At 33.3% G+C, this 20,974-nt stretch overlaps 1 protein-coding gene and 1 long non-coding RNA gene across 4 annotated transcripts in view; one reads left to right on the top strand and one right to left on the bottom strand.

The window, feature by feature from the left end:
• Positions 1 to 19,873, bottom strand: part of LOC120125872 (disease resistance protein At4g27190-like) — a 33,120-nt gene extending 13,247 nt beyond the window's left edge. The window contains exons 1-9 of one of the 3 annotated variants that reach the window (XM_039144202.1): positions 19,791 to 19,873; positions 16,996 to 19,684; positions 16,161 to 16,637; positions 14,461 to 14,937; positions 13,737 to 13,955; positions 12,757 to 13,611; positions 12,106 to 12,176; positions 11,945 to 12,021; positions 11,557 to 11,737 (exon numbers count right to left, since the gene is read on the bottom strand). In XM_039144202.1, the coding sequence (XP_039000133.1) occupies positions 11,955 to 12,021; positions 12,106 to 12,176; positions 12,757 to 13,611; positions 13,737 to 13,955; positions 14,461 to 14,937; positions 16,161 to 16,637; positions 16,996 to 19,608 (4,779 nt within the window). In that variant the 5' untranslated portion in view covers positions 19,609 to 19,684; positions 19,791 to 19,873 and the 3' untranslated portion in view covers positions 11,557 to 11,737; positions 11,945 to 11,954. Of the gene's footprint in view, positions 1 to 11,556; positions 11,738 to 11,944; positions 12,022 to 12,105; positions 12,177 to 12,756; positions 13,612 to 13,736; positions 13,956 to 14,460; positions 14,938 to 16,160; positions 16,638 to 16,995; positions 19,685 to 19,790 lie in introns of those variants that run through there. The other 2 variants (XM_039144201.1, XR_005516407.1) reach the window with 2 other exon arrangements.
• Positions 1,914 to 10,844, top strand: LOC120125874. The gene is made up of 4 exons (XR_005516408.1): positions 1,914 to 2,073; positions 10,072 to 10,206; positions 10,295 to 10,444; positions 10,567 to 10,844. It is a non-coding gene; the product is annotated as an uncharacterized LOC120125874 (long non-coding RNA).
• Positions 19,874 to 20,974: the final 1,101 nt, after the last annotated feature.

Genomic DNA, 20,974 nt, shown 5'->3' with positions numbered 1-20,974 from the left:
TAAACTAATAATACCATGCAGATTTATATATTTATGTTATATATTTTATTAAATATTGTCGATGACAAATGCTCAATGTTTTGATAAAAAATAAAATTAAAAATTTCAATTCCCAGGATTCGAGCCTAACAGTGACAAAAATCAATCTCATTGGTTTATCGATACAACTATCAAGTACATTATTTTATGATTAAAGATTAATTTAATTTATATTAGAATTGAATTAAAGTTCTATCGCTTTTGTTGCAGTTTTACAAATTTATAATTAATATTATAAACAAAACTAAAGTATATAACATAACAATATTATAAACAAAAAAAATATGGATTCGATTATAATATTGATTTGGATTTTCTTGGTGTCCTTATTTTTATAAGAATATTAATGATAAAATTATTATTATAGTTTAATTTTAAAGGAAATGGAAGTATTTTAGGTTAAATTTGTTGAGTTTCAGATTTTTTTATGGTGAAATAAACTTCGATTTCACGTTTAGGAAGCCAAAAAAAGAGTGAACTAATTATTTTGGAGTCCAAAGGTCATCAACGACGATGATCGACAATGAGTGAAGATTGACGATAAGAGATTTTGATCGAATTTAAAGATCAAACTGATATTTTATCTAGAGTTTAGGGATCAAATTAAAAATTAACCTATTTAATAACATGTCATGTCATTAAACTAACAAAAGTTAATTGTTTAGTGATCAAATGTAACAATCAGTAAAACATGCGATTAAAAATTTAACAAATTCATAACGTAAGTAATTGAAATATAATTTTTTTTCTTCTAAAATCAGTTATCAAAATGAATAAAATAAAAACAAAAATGATTATTTTAATAGTTCACCCTTATTATTTTTCATATAACATTTACCGAGGTGATATCTTTCCTAAGCAGTGTAATTATATTGTGTTGCAGTCTAATTTAAGGTTAAGAAATGACATAAAATGAATGCATAAAAATGTTATAAAAAATATAATAAATTCAGTTGAGAGCAATTTAAAATATTAAATCTTCTTAACACTTTAGGTTGAACTAAAAATATTATAAAAAATTAACATTTTCATTTCAATCAAAAATATTAAAATAATAACATTTTATGTTACACTAAAAAAAAGTTATATTATAATTTTTCAATTACGCAAAATGTCACTACTTAATCTTAAATTAAACTGATGTCCTTTTGTCTTTCTCCTCCAAATAAAAATTAAGACTTAAAGGGGGTGTTTGGATGGGGGAATGTTGGATTTCCATGGGAATGAAATCCACATTCCCACGTTTGGTTAGCCCGGGAATCCTATTCCCGGTAATGTAAGATTACCAATAGTGGATTTTTTTGGGTATATTACCGGGAATGTCATTACCTCCCTTTCCTTAGGTATTATTGGATTACCGGTGTTTTGGACTAAAATGTCCTTAAATTTTTATTTTTTTTTCAAAAACATCATTCTTCTGTCATTGAATAATAAAAATTCTACGAAGGTTAAATTACAAATTTATCCTTAAATTATTATAGATTTACAAAAAAATATATATAATTAAAATTTTATATGAAGTTCAGGGGTTAAAATACAATTTTACCCTTTCATTAAATCTTTTTATATTTTTAATTTTGTAAAAAAATATATATAAATATTATGAATTTAAAATTTTTAAAAAAATATATAAATATTTTTCAACTTGTAATATTATACAAATATATAATAAGGACAATTTGGTCAAATATAAATTTCAATAATCTTTTATTCCTTTAACCAAATACGGTAATCTTACATTCCTGCTAAGCCAACCAAACACAAAATATAATATCCCTATAATCCTATTTCTTGGTAATCTTACATTCCCACTGGTAATCTTACATTCCGTGAACCAAACGCACCCTAAGTCTCGGTGTGCATTACGTGTCAACTACCTTGGATAGTTGGATCCTTGGCGGTTGATACAATCAATACCCCAACTCACCGCTATAAGTAAAGCAAGTGAACTTTCCCCATTTCCCTACACAATTCCACTTCCTTCCTTTGTCTGAGCAACTCGACTACTCGAGGTACACATTCCCCATTTTCCAGGTCTTTTTCCTTTCTCTGACAGCTTTTTCAATATAAAAAAGGTTCCATCTCTATTGATTGCTTGTTGGTTTGATCTGTTTTTTAATGTTATTTTAGAGCAAATAGGATCTGGGTATTTCTGGGTTTCTGAAACGATATAGAGGTAATTAGCTTAGATTTCAGGGGGATGAACAATTCCAGATATTGTTTTTGGGTCATTTCAGGGATCACATGTTTCGTTACTTTTTAAACCATCATCATAAATTGGCCCAGCAGGAAGTTCTTAATTTCTTTGTTCTTACAATATTCAAATTATATCACTGAGAAATAAGGAAAATAGGGTGTTTCTTGTGAGGCAAAAGTGTCTGCAATGGAACTCTTGTCTGTCAAAGGTAATTTAATGGTTGGGGTTGCATTAGTTAAGCTTGTTATAGGAAGAAATTTTTTGGTCTACCATGTTAATCTTATTTTAGATCGTTTCGATTTTCTTACAGGTTGAATAGATAATAAACAGAGACTTCGAAACATATGTGTGTTTGTGTTTTCAACTACCTTCTTGCTGATGTATATAGATTGAATTAGATATGGACTGATTAGTATCATGCGGGTGAATATATGTATCTTCTGTTTCGATTCTTGTTGATGTATATAGATTGAATAAGATCTGGACTGATTAGTATCATGCGGGTGAATATCTGTGTCTGCTGTTTCGATTCTTGTTGATATATATAGATTGAATAAGATCTGGACTGATTAGTATCATGCGGGTGAATATCTATGTCTGTTGTTTCGATTCTTTTTGATGTATATAGATTGAATAAGATATGGACTGATAAGTATCATGCGGGTGAATATCTCTGTCTTCTGTTTTGATTCTTGTTGATGTATTTGGAGGGTCATTGGAGAGTCATATCTCCATATTTGTGTGTTTGGATATGCATCATACACAAGTGTCGAGCATGGTGCTTTAAGAGAACTTAAAAGTTAAAGAGTAAACTTAGATGGAAACATGCTTAGTTAAGGATTTTAAATTGTGGTTAGTTGGCGAGGCTGTGGGAGGTTGTAGTTAACGAAAGCAATGGAGGGAGGGAGGTTGAGTGTATTCTGACATTGTTGATCTTGAGGGTAGTGGTATAGGGTTTGTAATAGCTTGTCCTCTTCGTTTTGGGAGTTGTCATGAATATAAGAGTGTGGCCGGGGATGGCGGCATCTGATAGCAAAAGTGTTCCAACTCTGTATTAGTATAGGATTTTATTATGCCTCTTAATGGATGTGTTTGTTTTATGTTTTGTTAATTATGTAATCTCTAAGGTTGCTACCAATTGGGTATGAACATGTACATATAGGTATGGGATGTGTGGTGAGTATCTAATTGGATAGTGGGTGTAGAGATGGATTTGAGAATGTATTCACACGGACGGATGTAGATTTAAAATTTTTACTCGTCAGTTAGACTACAACAGATTGATATTTTATTTAGCATGTTTCCCCAAGCTTCTCATACTTGGCTTTACTTTCCTATCCATTGAAAGATAATCCCAAGCTCGACCTTTGTATCCATTGCAACTTTTGATTAGGAAACAAAAACTAACGTGGAAAATAAAAAATGATTAAAAATCTATATCAACATCATCGTTTAATATTTAACGATTGATGATCAAAATAAGAAACTAGAAATAACGTTGGTGATGTTCTTATAAAAAAAATTGATGATCAAAATAGGAAAATGGTAATAGATTGATAACTAATGATGGAAATTTTCCTATCTTTTAAATAGATAGAATCTCATTTTTGAGTGAATTAAGTTTTAGATGTATGACCTTATAGAATATAGAAAAGTATTTCTACCATTACTAGTTATTATAAGTCACACTCTTAAGAATTCAATTAACTGCAGTTTCAAGATGAGAATTGTTGGTGGTGAAAATGATAGGACGAAAGTGACGGTAGCCTACGACGACCAAAATTGATCGATGGTGGTGAGAGACAACCAATGACCGAAGACTTTGGTCGATTTCAAGAGTTAAATTGATATTCTATCTAAATTTTAGGTGTCAAATTAAAAATTAACCTCTTTACTAACGTATCATGTCAACAAACTAACGATGTTTAATGTCTTAGTGACCGAAATAGTATAAATCGATAACGTAAACAATCAAAATATTATAAATATTGGCATTTTAAATGGATAAAATTGGATTGGGAGGGTCATTTTGTAATGGAGCTCTGTAATATTTGATCAGAATTAGTCGACCGATAAGTCAGAGACATGTGATTAAGCAAAAAAATTATTTGATTCTTTTTACTAATACATGGACTAAATTGATCCATTTAATAGTACCAAGTCTACTTTACAATAGATGAACTAAATTGGTCCAGTTTCCTATAATAGAGGGGCCTAGAGGATACTTTCACCCTTTTCAAGCTATATTTTATCATAATTTTTTGAATTAACAATTGGTATTCTATTTATTAACCAACTAATCCATACCAGGTACTGTAGAGGTGAAGGCGACCCTCCCAACCCATTTTGCTTCATTCGTAAATGCCCAGATTCGAACTCCTGACCTTGCTTAAAGAATCTAGTGTTTCATCCTAGTAAATCAACTGGTTGTTGGTGTGGGACATAATTAAACATATTTTTTATTGGAATAATGTCACATTTGATATTTATATTTGACAAAATATTTAACGTGTTGCATGTACTTTTAAAATGTATAATTTTTTTTGGATAAGTAAAATTTTATTATCCAAAAGAAGAGTTCAGTACAAAAACATCTCAATCAAGGAACAAAGACAAACTACTTACAACAAAAAATGGTTAGCCTATACCCCAATTGTTACAAAGAAAAATATTAACATTATCAAGTCTATTAAAATTTCTACTTCCGAGTTGAATGCCAACAATCTCCTTTATGGAGCTTAACATCTCTTCAATCGTTCGAGCCCTTTTTTGGAATAGTCTTCTATTTCTTTCCTCCCAAACAATGTAAATGAAAGCACACCAAGCAATCTTCATGATGGTAGTAAGGAGGGATTTACCTTTCCAAGATGCACAAGCCCAAGCAAGCATATTATCCCATGACATAGGAGGCTTGATCAAGTGAGTGAGGCTTAATATTGCTTTCCATAGGGAAATTACCGTTGCACAGTCAGCAAACAAATGGTTTCTCGATTCGAGGGCCTCGTTGCATAAAACGCGTGAACCAACAGTGGCAATTCCCATACAAGTAAGCCTTTCCCTAGTTGGGAGTCTATCCAAGATAGCCATCCAATAAATAATGCTGAATTTAGGGATGTAGAGGGGGAACCAAATTAGTTTATGCCATGGAACCTTGTCACGTTTGACCCGAATCTCTTCCCAAATAACTTTAGTATTCGTTGCTCCTGCATTTAAAATAGGGAGGGCCTCTGTTTTTAATTTTAAAAGTCTTTTGAAGCACCAACTAAAAGAAGCACCTTCAGTCATTTCTCTAAAGTCTTTAGTCTTTATCACATAGCTATAAATCCAAGCAATCCATAAGGAGCCTTCACCAGAAAAAAGGTTTCGAATGAGCTGCATCATACAAGCCTTGTTCCATGATTTTAAATTCTTTAATCCGAGCCCTCCTTCGGATTTAGGACAAAAAATATTATCACAACTGACTCTTGCACTAGTAGCTGCAGTGTCGGAGCCTTTCCATAAGAACCGAGAGCACAACTGGTTTGTCCTGTTTATAACAGCCTGAGGAAGAAGAAACTGCCTACACCAGAAGTTAGCTATACTTAATAGGACAGTTTTAACAAGTTCAAGCCTTCCAACATAGCTTAAGTGTTTCCCAGACCAATGACGAAGTCTTAATCTGATCTTGTCAATAAGGGTCGAACAATCATTTTCATTGAGTTTTCGAGTGACTAAAGGAACCCCAAGATACCTCACTGGTAAGTAGTCATAATTAAAACCAGTTGAAAGTTTAATGTTCTCAAGATTTCTAAGAGAAATTCCAACAGCAAACAGTTCACTTTTGGCAGCATTTAACTTAAGCCCAGACATGTCATAGAATTTGTTAAGGACAGTAATAACACCAGTAACCAATTCTAAATTTCCTTTACAGAAAATAAGAAGATCATCCATAAAAGAAAGGTGAGTGAGACCAATCTTTTTACATTTTGGGTGGTACCCGAAAATACCTCTGGCAGCAACAATATTAAGAAGTCTTGAAAGGATGTGCATAGCAAGAACAAATAAGATGGGTGATAAAGGATCACCTTGCCTTATGCCTCTTTCTCCTTTGAAATAACCAATCAAGGATCCATTAAAAGAAATAGAATATCTAGCTTCTGTATAACAAGCTTCAATCCAAGCAATGAACTTAGTTGGCAGTTCAATGGCCTTAAGAATAGAATAAATGAATCCCCAGTGAAGGGAATCAAAAGCTTTTTGAAGGTCAATTTTAAGAGCACACCTTGGGGAAATAGACTTCCTTCCATAACCTTTCACTAGTTCTCGAGCAAGGAGAGTATTATCAATAATGGTTCTACCTTTAACAAAGGCTGATTGGTTGAGAGTTATAATTTCTGGTAGTAGATTAGTCAGCCTTTTGACAAGAATCTTGGTAATAGACTTATAAATTACTGAGCAACAGGAAATAGGTCTGTAATCTTTTACCTTGCTAGGATTAGTGATTTTTGGAACCAGGCTATGATAGTGGAATTGAAAGCAGGCAGAATGGATGACTTTTGGAAGAATAATGTAACCGCATTAAACACATCCTCGCCAACCACTGGCCAAGTTTTTTTAAAATAGAGGGGAGTAAAACCATCAGGGCCAGGAGCCTTATCATTACCTTGATTGAAGATAGCTTCCTTAATATCCTCAACAGTGATTTCTTTTGCTAAATCTACTGTAGCTTCACTAGGCAAGTTAAGTTGAAGTAGATTTTTTCAGGATATTGGGATCACTAACTTTAACATTGAAATCTTCAGTACCCAACTTTTTTTTTGAAGAACTCAATGACTTCAGATGCCATATCATCGAAAGTCTCAAGTCTGCTTCCTTGATCATTGACAAGAACTCTAATTGTATCCCTTTTGTTTTTAGCAGCAATGAAATAGTGGAAATATTTAGAACATTTATCACCCTTCTTGAGCCACTGGACTTTAGCTTTCTGTTTTAGAAACATGTTCTCTGCTGCTTCAAGGGATAAAAGCTCATTTTGAATTTTTAACTCATTGTCAATGGAGCTAATTCCTTTTAAGGGTTGAATGTTGAATTTGTTCAAGCTCATCTTTCTTTTGATGCACCCTTACAGAAATATTACTATAGCAATCCTTAATAATGTTCTTCAGGCAAGTCTTAAGGAGCTTTAACTCGAGGAAAAGAGTCTTCATAGGATTACCTTGAATAGGTTGCTGCCAAGATTGCTGAACTTCAAGAAGGAAATTAGGGTGTTTAGTCCAGAAGTTAAAAATTTTGAATGGCTTGGGACGGTTTTCTTGGGACTCTCTGTTAAGCCAAACAAGGGCCATGCAGTGGTCCGAAGACCCTGGAGCAAGAAATTCCACAAACGAGTTCTGGAAAGAGTTGACCCAAAAGGAGTTAATAAGCACTCTGTCGAGTTTCCTAGAAAGGTAGGAGTCTTTTTGTTTGTTGCTCCATGTGAAAGTAGGACTAAAGAATGGATGATCTTGGAGTAGAAGGTCATGGAGAGTGTCTTGAAAGTGGACCCAAGAGATCATGGTCAGAACTTTCGTTTGAGTGAAGAATAATGTTGAAGTCCCCTCCAAGAATCCAAGGGAAAGAGCCAAAGTTGGAATCAAGATCATGTAATTGCTGCCAAAGTTGTCTTCTTTGAGTACCATCATTGCTACCATAGATTGCAGAAATAATAATAGGAACACCATTGTTAAGGCCTTTAACAGAGATACATTGGGCAGTAGCATGACAAAATGAGAAATCCAAACCTTTTTTCCATAGAAACCAAATCCTTCCCTTGGAAGCAAAATCATAGTTTGAAATAACATTCCAGTTCCGGAACTTATTATTTAATAATTCCTCAGATTTCTCAGCTTTAACCCTAGTCTCCATCAAACAAAGAACATCAACCTTGTAAAGATTAGCCTTATGCAGAACTTTATTTTGTTTTTGAGGATTATTTAATCCTCTGACATTCCAGAAGAAGATTATCATTGGGATGAAGAATCTAAAACACCTCTGTTAACCCTGTCAGAGTTACTTTTAGCCTTGTCTAATTTCTCCTTTTTTGATTTAAGATCTTTGATCAGTATTGCCACACCCGAGGCAGCAGAGCAAGGTTTTTTACTTTGATCCTCTAAGGAAGGAGAATTTTCATCTACTATATTAAGAACTTCAAATTTGTTAGAAGAACCTTTTAGAGCAACTTTGGTTTTAACCTTTACAGGTCTACCTCTACCTCTTTTAGGAACAGAAGGAGCTTTAATTCCTTTTTCAAGAGAATCAGAATGAACAGGGGAAGCAAGCTCTCCTTCTACAGGGGGATCACAGTGAGATGGGGGAATATTAGAGACATTGCATTCATCTTTTGAAGTATTAGAGTTGGGTAGAGAAGGTTCACCCTTGGTAGGAGGGTCTTTGCGGTCAAGGGAAGAACAAGCTGGTTCTTTACTGGAATCATTATCTTTTAAGGTAGTCTCATCCTTTGAAGGAGAACCAACTGACAACGGGTCCTGAGAGGTTTCAGTACCTCCAGAGAGATTATTCTGTGCTACAGGAGTTAATTCACCCTTTTTTCTCCAAACTTGTGAAGAAGCAGGGGCTGTAGACAAGTTAGCCAAACAACCTTTCTCACTATGACCAAGCGTATTACATTTTCTACAACAATTAGGAAACCAGGGAACTTCAACAAAAATCGTGGTCGTTTGACCATTTGCAAGAACCACTTCGACAGTTTTAGGAATTTCTTCATTCGCTCCTACCTCAACACAGATTTTAGCAAATTCGAGTCTAGATTTTGAGGCAGTGATTGAATCCATAGTTAAAGGAACTCCTATGGCACTAGCTATATAGCTTAAACAAATGTATAATATTGTACTTAAGCGTTGATCAAAAAAGTCTAATGTTGTACTTATACTTTGACAAAATGCCTAATGTGTACCTATACTTTGACAAAATTCCTAATGTGCTACTTATACTTCGACAAAATTCCTAATGTGATATATGTACTTTTGAAATTTCTAATATGGAACTTCAACTATAATTTTACATATCATTATAGTACCTATGAATTTTCATTGATTGATTTGAAATTTACTAACAATATTAATTTAGTACTATAATAATACACATAATGATATTTTAGATGCAATATTAGACATATTGACAGTATAAATACTAAATTGAAAATTTTAAAAATATTTATACCATATTAGATATTTTATCAAAGTTTATGCATTGTTATATTTTGATCCAAATTACAATTTATAATTAAATTGAATCTCATTGTAATTCTAGTAGTTGAATATTATTTGAGGATTAAATTTATTTGTGATAAGAATCCTTGTGGTATAAGGCTTCTTTGTGACCATGTATTTGACTCTATAAATAGAGAGTATATCTTAGCCTTTAGAATTAAGGAGATAATTTTTTTTTGAGATCATGTAATCCTTTTATGATATTTGTAACTTTTGGGGTTTATGTTGCAGAGATAAGTTATGTAGGGATACTTTGAATTTTGATATAGATACTGGAATTTAGGATACATGAGACACTTTTGCAGAAATATAGCAGTGAATTTAATGTGCGTTTGATTCCTTTCGATTTGTCTTTGGTGATATCATGATCATCAATTGTATGTGTGTGATGCTTTGATAGTGTATGAATCTATTGATATAACACAAGGAAAGTGAAGAAAACAGCTATCCATTGAATGTCATTTTTCCAGAATGTCTCATTGAGTAGTTTGGTTCATCATAAATTTTATTCTAGAGCCAGTTGACATGGTAGGAATATTCGTCTCATTCAATTCTAATCGAAGTTTATTCATTCAATGTCTTTTCTAGGTAGTCATTTCCCAGATCAATGGACAAGATCATTCATCACGCTCGACTTACACATTCAATATTGGAAAGATGAGGATCAAGCTCTGTAGAGGATGGATCACAAAGTGCAGAGAAAACTATTCCACATCAATGCTGGTGATTATTTTACTCCTCTTACAAGTTTTTTATTATTCTTTAAATTTTTTTTACCGTTCTAACATTCTTTTGGCTTTTTCTAATGAAGCTATGTGGAGCTAGAGGCCAGGCAAATGCTCCGGCCAAGTCATTGTTTTGGCAACCGAAGAAAGAGCTCTCCTCTGTATTAATATTTGAATCAGATAAGGAAACAAATGCAACTATCATGGTTGCATGAAAGCACGCTCTCGATTGTAACGTACGCTCCTAACAATCTTTTCGAAGAATCTCAGAAATCCAAGTTACTTACATTTATCTTGATACATCATTTTTGCTGCAGAACTTAACTGAAATGTGATAGAATATGTTGTGATTATGCAGGTGATGCTGGGAGGACCAGATGATGAAATGTAGAAGTTAAAAAAATATTTATCTAACTGAGAGAGTCTTTATAAATGAGATAAAAAACAAGGGGTTTAATTGTATGGTGTGTTTGGTGATGAGGGAGAAGAATATGAAAAATTGGGGTTTGACCCTTTGGGTTTCTACTAATTTGGTTGGTTAATGGCATTGTTAAGGCAGTGTTTTTGGGTTTGCCTAATCACCAGTTGTAACATGTTTTTGCTTTTCTTTTTCAATTGATTTGATTGCTTGATTTGTGCTTCATTTGCTCCTCATTTTTCCTTGATGTTCGGTTTATCATGTTCGAAGTTTGCGACCTTCACTTCCATTCTTCTAACAATGTCATCTCCGAGTGCTCTTAATACGTAAAATTTGATGACAAGTTAATGATCAGCTTGTAATGCTGTAGCATGCCACATAACATGTATGGTGTTACGACTTTTTCTTCTCTTCCTCCATTGAAAACCTCCATAGAAGGAAGACGGAAAAATACTGCCCAGCACTTCCGCTAGAGGAAAACTGTGGTCTACACTGCACACCACAAAAATCACATTGAAGCAACAACGACGCTTGACCGCTGAGGCTAAAGAGGTGAAGATACTAAAAGGCAATAGGAGATGACCTAGTTAGAGGATAACCACGGAAACTCGACTCCGACAAAAATGTGGAAAAGCACACAGACAAAGCAAAGGTAGAGGAGACGTTGCCTACCGACGGCAAGTGACTTACGAAGACAAAGGAGGGTCAAGCTCCCGAGCTGAAAGGGAAGATGTGAGGCTAAGGATAAACCAAGGAACTTGGTTTTGCAAAACCAGAGAATATAAATAAACGAATGAGTATACATCATTGCCAAAGATACTTTCACTACAAATATATATATTTACAAATACAAACATGGTTGATTTAGACTAGATCACAAATCTTCATAACATAAATTGCATACTTCGACATACACAATCTGTACTATTCGTCACAAATATTAGAACAAATCAAACGATATTCTAAAGATGGAAAATTTGTTAATTACAAATTCTATCGAATCCATGTTTTAAACCTTCGATTCATTCTTCGCAAGCCATCAAACTTCAATCAAGGCAGAGCAAAATAGGAGGGGCAACATTCGAATCGATTAGTTTTCTGCTACCATACACTGTTACATTGATGATAACAGACGTTTCAATATGAGGCCACAAGAGGAAAAATCAAGTGATTAATATATAAACTCAAATCAAGTGACACACTAAGGGAATAAGAATTATAAGTACTCTTGCACTTTTGAACCTAAGATGAAGAAATCATTACCTAAGAAGCTATCTTGTTGAAGCTAACAATAACTATCCACATTATATATGCTTACTTGATTCAGGTCATTCGAAGTTAGAAGTTGAAGAACTGCCTTTATCTTTTGTGGAATTTTCCACTTCCTCTGAGATTCTACATTTAATAATCCTCAAGAGAGATTAATATCATTTATGATAAAGAAAAAAAAAGAATAAATTAAAATGTATTTAGACTTACCTGGGCGTTAGAAGTGGAAAAGATTTACTTTGATCTTCTTTAGAATTCTCACCTTCCTCGTTCATCGCATGCTGTTATGATTACCGCGTGAATAACATAATGAAATATATATATTTTTATGTTACCATGTACACTCATAGATTTGTATTAGATGCAATGACCATGTACAAATTCATACACAATCTGTGAGTTACAATCACAACTTATATAAATCGTGCATTTTTTAATTCGTATATCTAACAAAATTTGATCCTCTGTTAGTATAATATGAACCTGTATTAATAGATTTTCAATTTGTTGGTAAAAATAATTTAAAAAATATTATATTAACTAAGGGAATGAAGATTCATAAGTATATAATTTTATACGTTACAATGTACACTCATAGATTTGTAAATTATCTGAGTTACAATACAAAACGTGTATAGATCGTACATTTTTTAATTCGTATCTCTGACGTAATTTGGACCTCTGTTAGTATAATATGAACCTATATTAATGGATTTTCAATTTGTCATTATATTTGTATAAGATTTATACTAACCTGTATGAATGAATGTGTATATATTGTTTGTAGTGAGTATATAATGTAAAGGCAATTACAGCAAATTTGTAAAATAGTATATAAAAAGGAAATTTGTGGAAACATACCTTTTCTCTGAATAGGTGCTGTATGGTGTTGTTAAGGCTGCCTTCCCAACGCTCTTTTACTTCCCGCCAGTGTAATCGTACTTTGTGCAACATTGGAGTGTTTGAGTGTCCTTGAGAGAACATCTTCATCTTGGGGCAATCCTGTACAACTAGATCTTCCAAGGATGGGAATGAAAAGGTATAATTCCCTGATGAGCAGAAGCTTTCTAGTTTTGGTAGAGATTCAAGTACCAAACTGTTGAGTAGGGGGAAACTGAGCTCATCGTGATCATCCCCACGTTGTATTATCTCCTCTATATTTCTACAACTGGTTATAATCATTTCTTTGAGATGCACTAGACTTTTGGCTGTGGGATGTGTGATTAATTTTATGATTCCGTCACAGTCGCATACTTTCAAAGTCACCAGATTTCGGAAAGATGCCGAGGATGGAGCTAGATTACCTTTTAATTCATGACACCGGTGAACATCCAAAATCCTTAGATTTGGGAATCCTTCCTTTTCCTTCCATAGATGCACCAATTCAAGAAGAGAATACAACTTTAATTCAGTTATCTGAGAGAGTAGCAGCCATGAAGGCTTTTCCTCACCACCTTCTTCACTTTGAAATATCATTTCTTTAAAATACGATTCTCTTATTTCAAGTGTTTGAAGATAGGGTATGGCTAATAAATGGAACAAGTATGATGGTAATAGGGTTAATTGCTCCGGATACCCCTCAAGTTTAACGACTTTCAGGTTGGGCAAGCAGTGAGACAAAAGTTGCTGTTTTTGTTGGGTTTCACAATGCCATATGATATCTTTGATTCCAGCATTCCATCCCAAAGTGAGTTTACGTAGATTTGGAAACGTAGACTGCACCAATTACCCTTTGTTTGTTAACGACACAAACATAGGATGCATTGTTGAAAATTGAAAGACTCTAACACTAAACAAGAATCAAATCAAATAAATAAAGAGTTTGGGAATTAGGATGATACCTCATTCACCCAAAAGAGGGGCTGATGACTTCCACTTACTTCTCGAGAAGCAAACAATATCCCCACTTTGTGACATCCACTCACATACAGCTTCTTCAATGAGGGCCAATTTATGGAAGTTAGTGTAGAAAAGGAATGTTGAGCAAGTTGGTCACACCATAGCGTCTCCAAGTTGTCCATTTCATAAATTCCCAATATCTCTAGCACAGGAAGTATAACCTACATACGTAATTGATTTGAATGTGTCAGCAAGTATATATCATAGAAAACATAACAGCAAAAGAATTCAAGTTAAGGAAATAGTTTATTGCTACTACCATACACATCATGTTTTACTTCATTTTCTTTTTTTCAATTTTCTCATAAATCCCATCATCATCCATCCAACATTAAAAATAATTTTAAACTTTTTGACTCTAAAATGCTGGATTGTCTTACAATATTTGTGGTGTAAGAAGCTAATTGTACAAGAACCAAACTCTAGAACTGCAAATAGGCTGTACATGATTGATTTTTTGTTTTCTTTTTCCTCTAAAAATATTGTTTTTATATTTTTATAGAATTAATGATTTTTTATTAAATTAAAATTGTAACTTTTTTTTATTCCTGTATGTATAACCACTAAAACCAATAACTAGAAGTGAAACAATTCTTATATATTAAAATATATGCTTTATTTTCCAGATAGGAAATATCTATGTATTCATGAAGAATTAAAGCATACCTTTTCATTGAAGAGATAATTTGGCGGCGCTTCTCCGCTCTTTCCACTATCACAAAGGAACGTATTCAATTCAGGACATCTTCGTAGCCTTAACTCCCTTAGCGAGGGAAATTCAATTGGATAATTTCCACTGCAAAATCTTTTCGATTTTGGAAGCCCATCGAGACGCATAGAGTCGAGTTTAGGGAACACACATATGCTGCCTCTAATCATTTCTTCTTCTGTTGCCGCTAATGTTCCTTCTATTATCTCTTCCATTTCATCACAGTCATCAACAAAAAGTGTTTTCAGATGCACAAAGCTTTTAACCATAGATGAAGTAAATACGTACTTCAACTTATTGCAACCGCAAACATTCAAATCTCTTAAACTTTGAACCCCAAAAGAAATTCCAGAAAGCTGATCATCAATATGCCATATTTTCTCAATGCCACCCACTGACGCCAAGTGCAACCTCTCCAAGGCTGGACACGAAACCTGCAAATATATAAAACTCATGTTGCATATCCCATCATTAATAGCAATTCTTTCTCAATTATCATGCAGAACATATAGTTTATTTTAGAAAGTAACAAGTTCTTTTTAAATATTATATAAAGATAATAAAAGACATGATCTTATAATAAAATTCTATAATTGTTTTAAAATTTAATTTTTTATTTTTTTCAATTGAATCGATGCCACGTAACTCGCAACATCATATAATAGTGAATAAATATATACTTTTTTTTATCTAAATTAAAGGAAAAATAGTAAAAAAAACATCAAAATATAAAAATTTTGATGTACACCATAATTAATAAACCAAAATAAGATAAATATAATTATCTTTTTTATGAAAAAGCTATGCAACGGATTGGAATGCTTAGAAAGAATATTTTAAATATATAGGTGATATTTTTTAGCTTTACATTATTTTTTTATTAAATTTTGTTACAAGTTTAGAGAGTAACACAAAAGAAAGGAAAATATTTCATATTTTGTAAAATAAATACTAGTTATAAAACTTTTATAAAATTATTCATATTTTAAATTGCGTACCCTCAAAGTTTTCCTATACTAGATTATACGTATTATGTAATTTCATACAAAAATCAAAATTTGTCAAGTTATAAAATAATTTGCAAAAGAATATTTAAAGATTTTAATGCAGAACATTTTTTTCACATAAAAAATAAATAAATAAGACGTTTTTACACAAAAATCACCCTAACAGAAATTAATTACATATTAGTCATCATTTTAAAAATATTTACGAAACTAGCACCCGGTTTTTACACATGGCTTAAGGCGCGGTGCATGGCCGCGCCTTTCAACACGTGACGCCACATCAGCGTAAGACGTGGTGCATGGGTCGATCCTTTCTGCAAAAGGTGTTAGATCAAGAGATAAACCTCCATGTGTGTCTGACAGGAAATAAAAACCGTTAGGGTGATTTTTTTGTGAAATTCGCCAACTCTAGAACTGCAAATAGGCTTCATATGATTGGTTTTTTGTTTTCTTTTTCCTCTAAAAAAATATTGTTTTTATATTTTTTTACAATTAATAATTTTTTTTATTAAATTAAAATAGTAACTTTTTTATTCCTGTATGTATTACCACTAAAACCAATAACTGAAGTGAAACAATTTTCTATATTAAAATATTTGCTTTTTTTCATATAGGAAATATCTATGTATTCATGAAGAATTAAAGCATACCTTTTCATTGAAGAGATAATTTGGCGGCGCTTCTCCGCTCTTTCCACTATCACAAAGGAACGTATTCAATTCAGGACATCTTTGTAGCATTAACACCCTTAGCGAGGGAAATTCAATTGGATAATTTCCACTGCAAAATCTTTTCGATTTTGGAAGCCCAAGGAGATACATAAAGTCAAGTTTAGGGAACACACATATGCTGCCTCTAATCCTTTCTTCTTCTGTTGCCGCTAATGTTCCTTCTATTATCTCTTCCATTTCATCACATCCACAAACCACAAGTTCTTTCAGATGCACAAAGCTTTTAACCATAGATGAAGTAAATACGTACTTCAACTTACGGCAATACAACACTCTCAAAAAACTTAAACTTTGAACCCCAAAAGACATTCCAGAAAGTTGATCATCAATATGCCATATTTTCTCAATGCCACCCACTGACTTCAAGTCCAACTCCTCCAAGGCTGGACACGAAACCTGCAAATATATAAAACTCATGTTTCATATCCCATCATTAATAGCAATTCTTTCTGAATTATCATGCAGAACATATAGTTTATTTTAGAAAGTAACAAGTTCTTTTTAAATATTATATAAAGATAATAAATGACATGAAAAATAATTCTTATAATAATATTCTATAATTGTTTTAAAATTTAATTTCTTAATTTTTTTTCAATTGAATAAATGTCACTTAACTCGCAGCATCATATAATAGTGCATAAATATATACTCTTTTATCCAATTTAAAGGAAAACGCATGAAAAGACATCAAAATATAAAAAATTTGATGTACACCATAATTAATAGATGAAAATAAAATAAATATAATTACCTTTTTATCAAAAAGCCATGCGACGGATTGAAATGTATTTTCCGAATGCCACGAGCCATTAAATTTATCCAGTCTATCTAGCGTTAAGATGCGAAGTTTACTAAATTCCAAAGTGTCATTCTCGCTAATCTCTTCCTTTTCTACAATTAACTCTGTGAGGTTCTTGCAATCTGATACCTCAAGTACTTCAAGCAGGTGATGTGTTCTGGCTATGGAAAATGAGAACAAATTCTTTAACCTATCGCACAACTCGACTCTCAGGGATCTTAATTGCCCAAAAGATTCGACACTTGGGTAATAGAGCATTTCCTCAACATCTTCCAATCGAAAGAGATATAGATTTTGAGTTTTTCCCAACAGCAATTTAATCCCATTGACCAAATGAATAATTTTATTCGTCTGGAGCTTCAACATTCTTGATGTTTCCACCCTCTCCAGATCAGACCCTTTCCACGTCTCATTTCCAATTGAAATCTTGAACCTTTTCATCTTTCCGAGAAACAAGTTATCCTTTGGTATGGCTTCCACATCAGGAATATGTATTTCCAAAGTGATTAGACGAGACAAATGCTGCAACTCAACAAGACTGGCATTCCCTCTTGGAGTCTCAATTCCCTCAACCTCCCATCCATCAAAGCTATAGTATAGGTATAGTTCTTCCAATCTAGATAAACTTGACAACACATTCGGTGATATTACTTTAAGACGGCCACATTCAGTCAAGTCTAGTAATTTTAGCCTGGTCAACTGTCCTATCTCCTTTGGAAGCATTTCCATTCTAGATCCACGGAGGTCAAGGATTTCTAAATTTCCCAACTCTCCAAAGATGGCTATATCTTCTAAAGCACAGTCTATCAAACGCAATGTACAGAGAGTTTTCAAGAAACCAAGAGAGGAAGGCAAGGTTGTAAATTTTGTTTTCCCAAATTCCAAGACTTTGAGTCTTTGCATCCCCTTAAAAAGGTCATTTGAAATTTTCAGAGGCGAAAAATGATCCATGCCAATTGAGAAATAATCAAGGGTTGGACATTCTAACTCGTGATAAAGAAGCTCATTGAGCTCCGCATTCTGTAAACTTATCAGCTGGCTTTCTTTCATTTTCTCCTCGTTTGGCAACTCTTCGAATAAAGCTAGCCAATGTCGATCTCTTGAGGCTATGGATTGGGCGACATCACGTACAACGTCGTGCATGTCAAAACGGTTTGGGTGAGAACCTTCTAGTAACAAAGAAGAGGCCGTGAGACTGTTTACCAATGTCAATACTCTATCTCGACTGTCTTCCATGGTGTTAACATCATGGATAAAACCCAAACCAATGGCATATCTCAACAATTTCTCCACGGTAGCATTATGACCCATTATGCTACATAGTAAAAAGATTGGCCCAAGTTCCTCACCTTCTAGAAACTTATAGCTCAACTCTATTGCTTTATATGCGTATGCTGGTATGCCTTCGAAATTTGTTTTAGAGGGCTTACTTAGTTGTCGCAAAGCATCCCTCCATTCAAACAACTTATCTTTAGGCTTTAAAGCCTTTGCAATTGTAGCAATAGCGATTGGCAGTCCTGCACATCTTTTGGCAACCTCAACTGCTATAGACCGTATTTCAGAGCTTTCAACAATATGACCAGCCATTTTCTTGAACAGGTTCCAAGCTTCATCTTCTTTCAGTGTTTCAATTGAAATGTTTGGTTGAGAATCCATCCTTTTTAACACATCAATCTTCCTAGATGTCATCAATATCTTGCATCCCCTGTGTTGGTCTGCTGAAGGAATTCCAAGTGTGTCCACTTCCTGTTCCACCCAGATATCATCCAAGATGACAAGAACCTTCTTAGCTTTCTTCAGTCGATCGCGTAGCCGGGCTGCTCGCACATCAGCGCTTGAGTCGTTGTCTAGTTTCATTCCTAACTGACTGGCAATCTCATTTTGAAGATTTACTGCCTTTGGAGTTTGTGTTACAGGTACGAAGACCACCTCATCAAACGACAGTTTCACCTTGTCTTGTCTGGCGACCTCTTTGACAAGTGTGGTTTTCCCCACACCCCCCATCCCGTACACTCCAATTTTACTGACAGTCTCATCTTCCAATGCTGCCATGACCTCATCAAAAGCAACGCTTCTTGATCCGAAGGCCTCGTATTCTTTGACAGATCTGATAACGTCTGTCACTTCAACTGCAGGATGGTAGGAAACATCCTTAAATGCATCCTTTTCAGTCAGGAGTTGAGCTATGGCATTGGCCTCCTTTTCCGCTTTCCTGCTAAGCTGATAACGGGACTTGAAATCGGGGCAAAAGCCGGCGAAACACCTCTTGGTTGCTTTCTCTTCATCCTCCTCCAACTGCTTTGCGGCCTGCTCGTAGATCTTCTCATCGGCCTCTGTCAACCACCTTCGAACATCATCAAAAATCTTCTCCCCCTTCCTGGTAGCCGAATCAACAGATTGTTGCACCCTTTCTCTTGCATCCTTCAGGTCTTGAACTTTACTCCGGAGGTTCAGAAACTTGGTCTTATGCTTGAATAAGTAACTAAGTTGTCGTGCAGTGGGATCGACGGTGTACTCAGCAGCTTTGGAAACAAGAGATCCAACAATGGAAACAAGAAAGTCCATGTTTTCGCTTGAAAAGTCTATACGAAGCAGAACAAACTATAGAACAACTGGGAAGGAAACCCTCGGGATAAGAACACTGGCTCCAAAAGATAACAACATATTAAATAAGGAAACACATAGCATAATCATAATCAAAGATGAAAAAAAAACTATAGGGAATCAGCAGTGAGTTGAAAGCGTACCTCCTCCTTGAGTTCAATTTTTGAGAAACAAAACGAAGTGAGATTGCAAACAGAGAGCAATGAAGTGGGAAAGTGATACTTCTCCTACAATAATTTACTTTAATGTTGCCTCCAATAATATATCTCCCAAGCAGAAAGTCTTGGTCTTCCGCATCAAAACTTTTACTTTTACCTTTTTCTTTTATATCATTAAAAAATTAAAGTTGGAAACTTTAGGAAAATACTTTGTCGTTTACGGACTACAAGAAAATCTCATCTGATTAAAAGTTGAAAGATATTAATTTTTAAAGGAAAAAAGTGGGTCCAATTCAATAACTTTAGTTGCTTTTTTCGATATATTATTCTCCGAAAAATTAATAATACATGTAGCATCATTTTCACATTAATTATGTCATGACATTTTTTATACAGACGAAAAGGTGTGTTTGGCCAATAACTCTTTGTCTCTAAACTTTTTTTTTTTAAAACTAAGTCATGAGTTCTTATGTTTTTTGCATTTTGTCTATATACTTTAATTTAGTCAATTTTAGTTCATATACTTAAACGGTACATGAATCTATGCAATAAGTCATAACTTAAACGGTACATGAATCTATGCAATAAGTCAAGTTTTATTTTTTGATCAGTAAGTTGCAAATTTTATTGTTATTTTTTAATTTGATTATTTTAAGTCTATGCAATTTAGTTATGTTATCCATTCACCGTATAAGTCTCATTGAAATTTTAAAATTCAAAAATTATATCGTTAACTTTGTCAAACTAAAATTCAGAGACTAAATTTAGAACTTACGCGTAGTCAAATAATTAACAAAAATTTATCATATATATTTATATACTTCTATTTATATTTTTCTATCATTATTAATATAGAAATACATATTTTTTGAATAATAATATTTATCATATTATGTATATATATATGTATATATATTTATTATTTTTCTATTTTATATATTTACTATTTATTTTCTATTTTGTTTTAAATTTTTATATTTTTGAAATTCACAATTTAAATTTATGCTTTAAATTATTTGTTTATTTCCATTATGCCTTTAAATTTCGATATTAATTTTTATTTAATCTTTTTTTCATGTTATCTATTATTTTTATTAATTTGGTATTCATGATATTTTTACTTATTTTGCATATTAATCTTAACTCTAGTTATATTTTTATTACTAAAA

This window comes from Hibiscus syriacus, unplaced genomic scaffold, assembly GCF_006381635.1.
Source record: "Hibiscus syriacus cultivar Baekdansim isolate YM2019G1 unplaced genomic scaffold, ASM638163v2 tig00110445_pilon, whole genome shotgun sequence".
NCBI classification, from domain to species: Eukaryota; Viridiplantae; Streptophyta; class Magnoliopsida; order Malvales; family Malvaceae; genus Hibiscus; species Hibiscus syriacus.
Note: the sequence above shows the minus strand (reverse complement) of the source record. Positions and strands in the feature narration are given on the sequence as shown.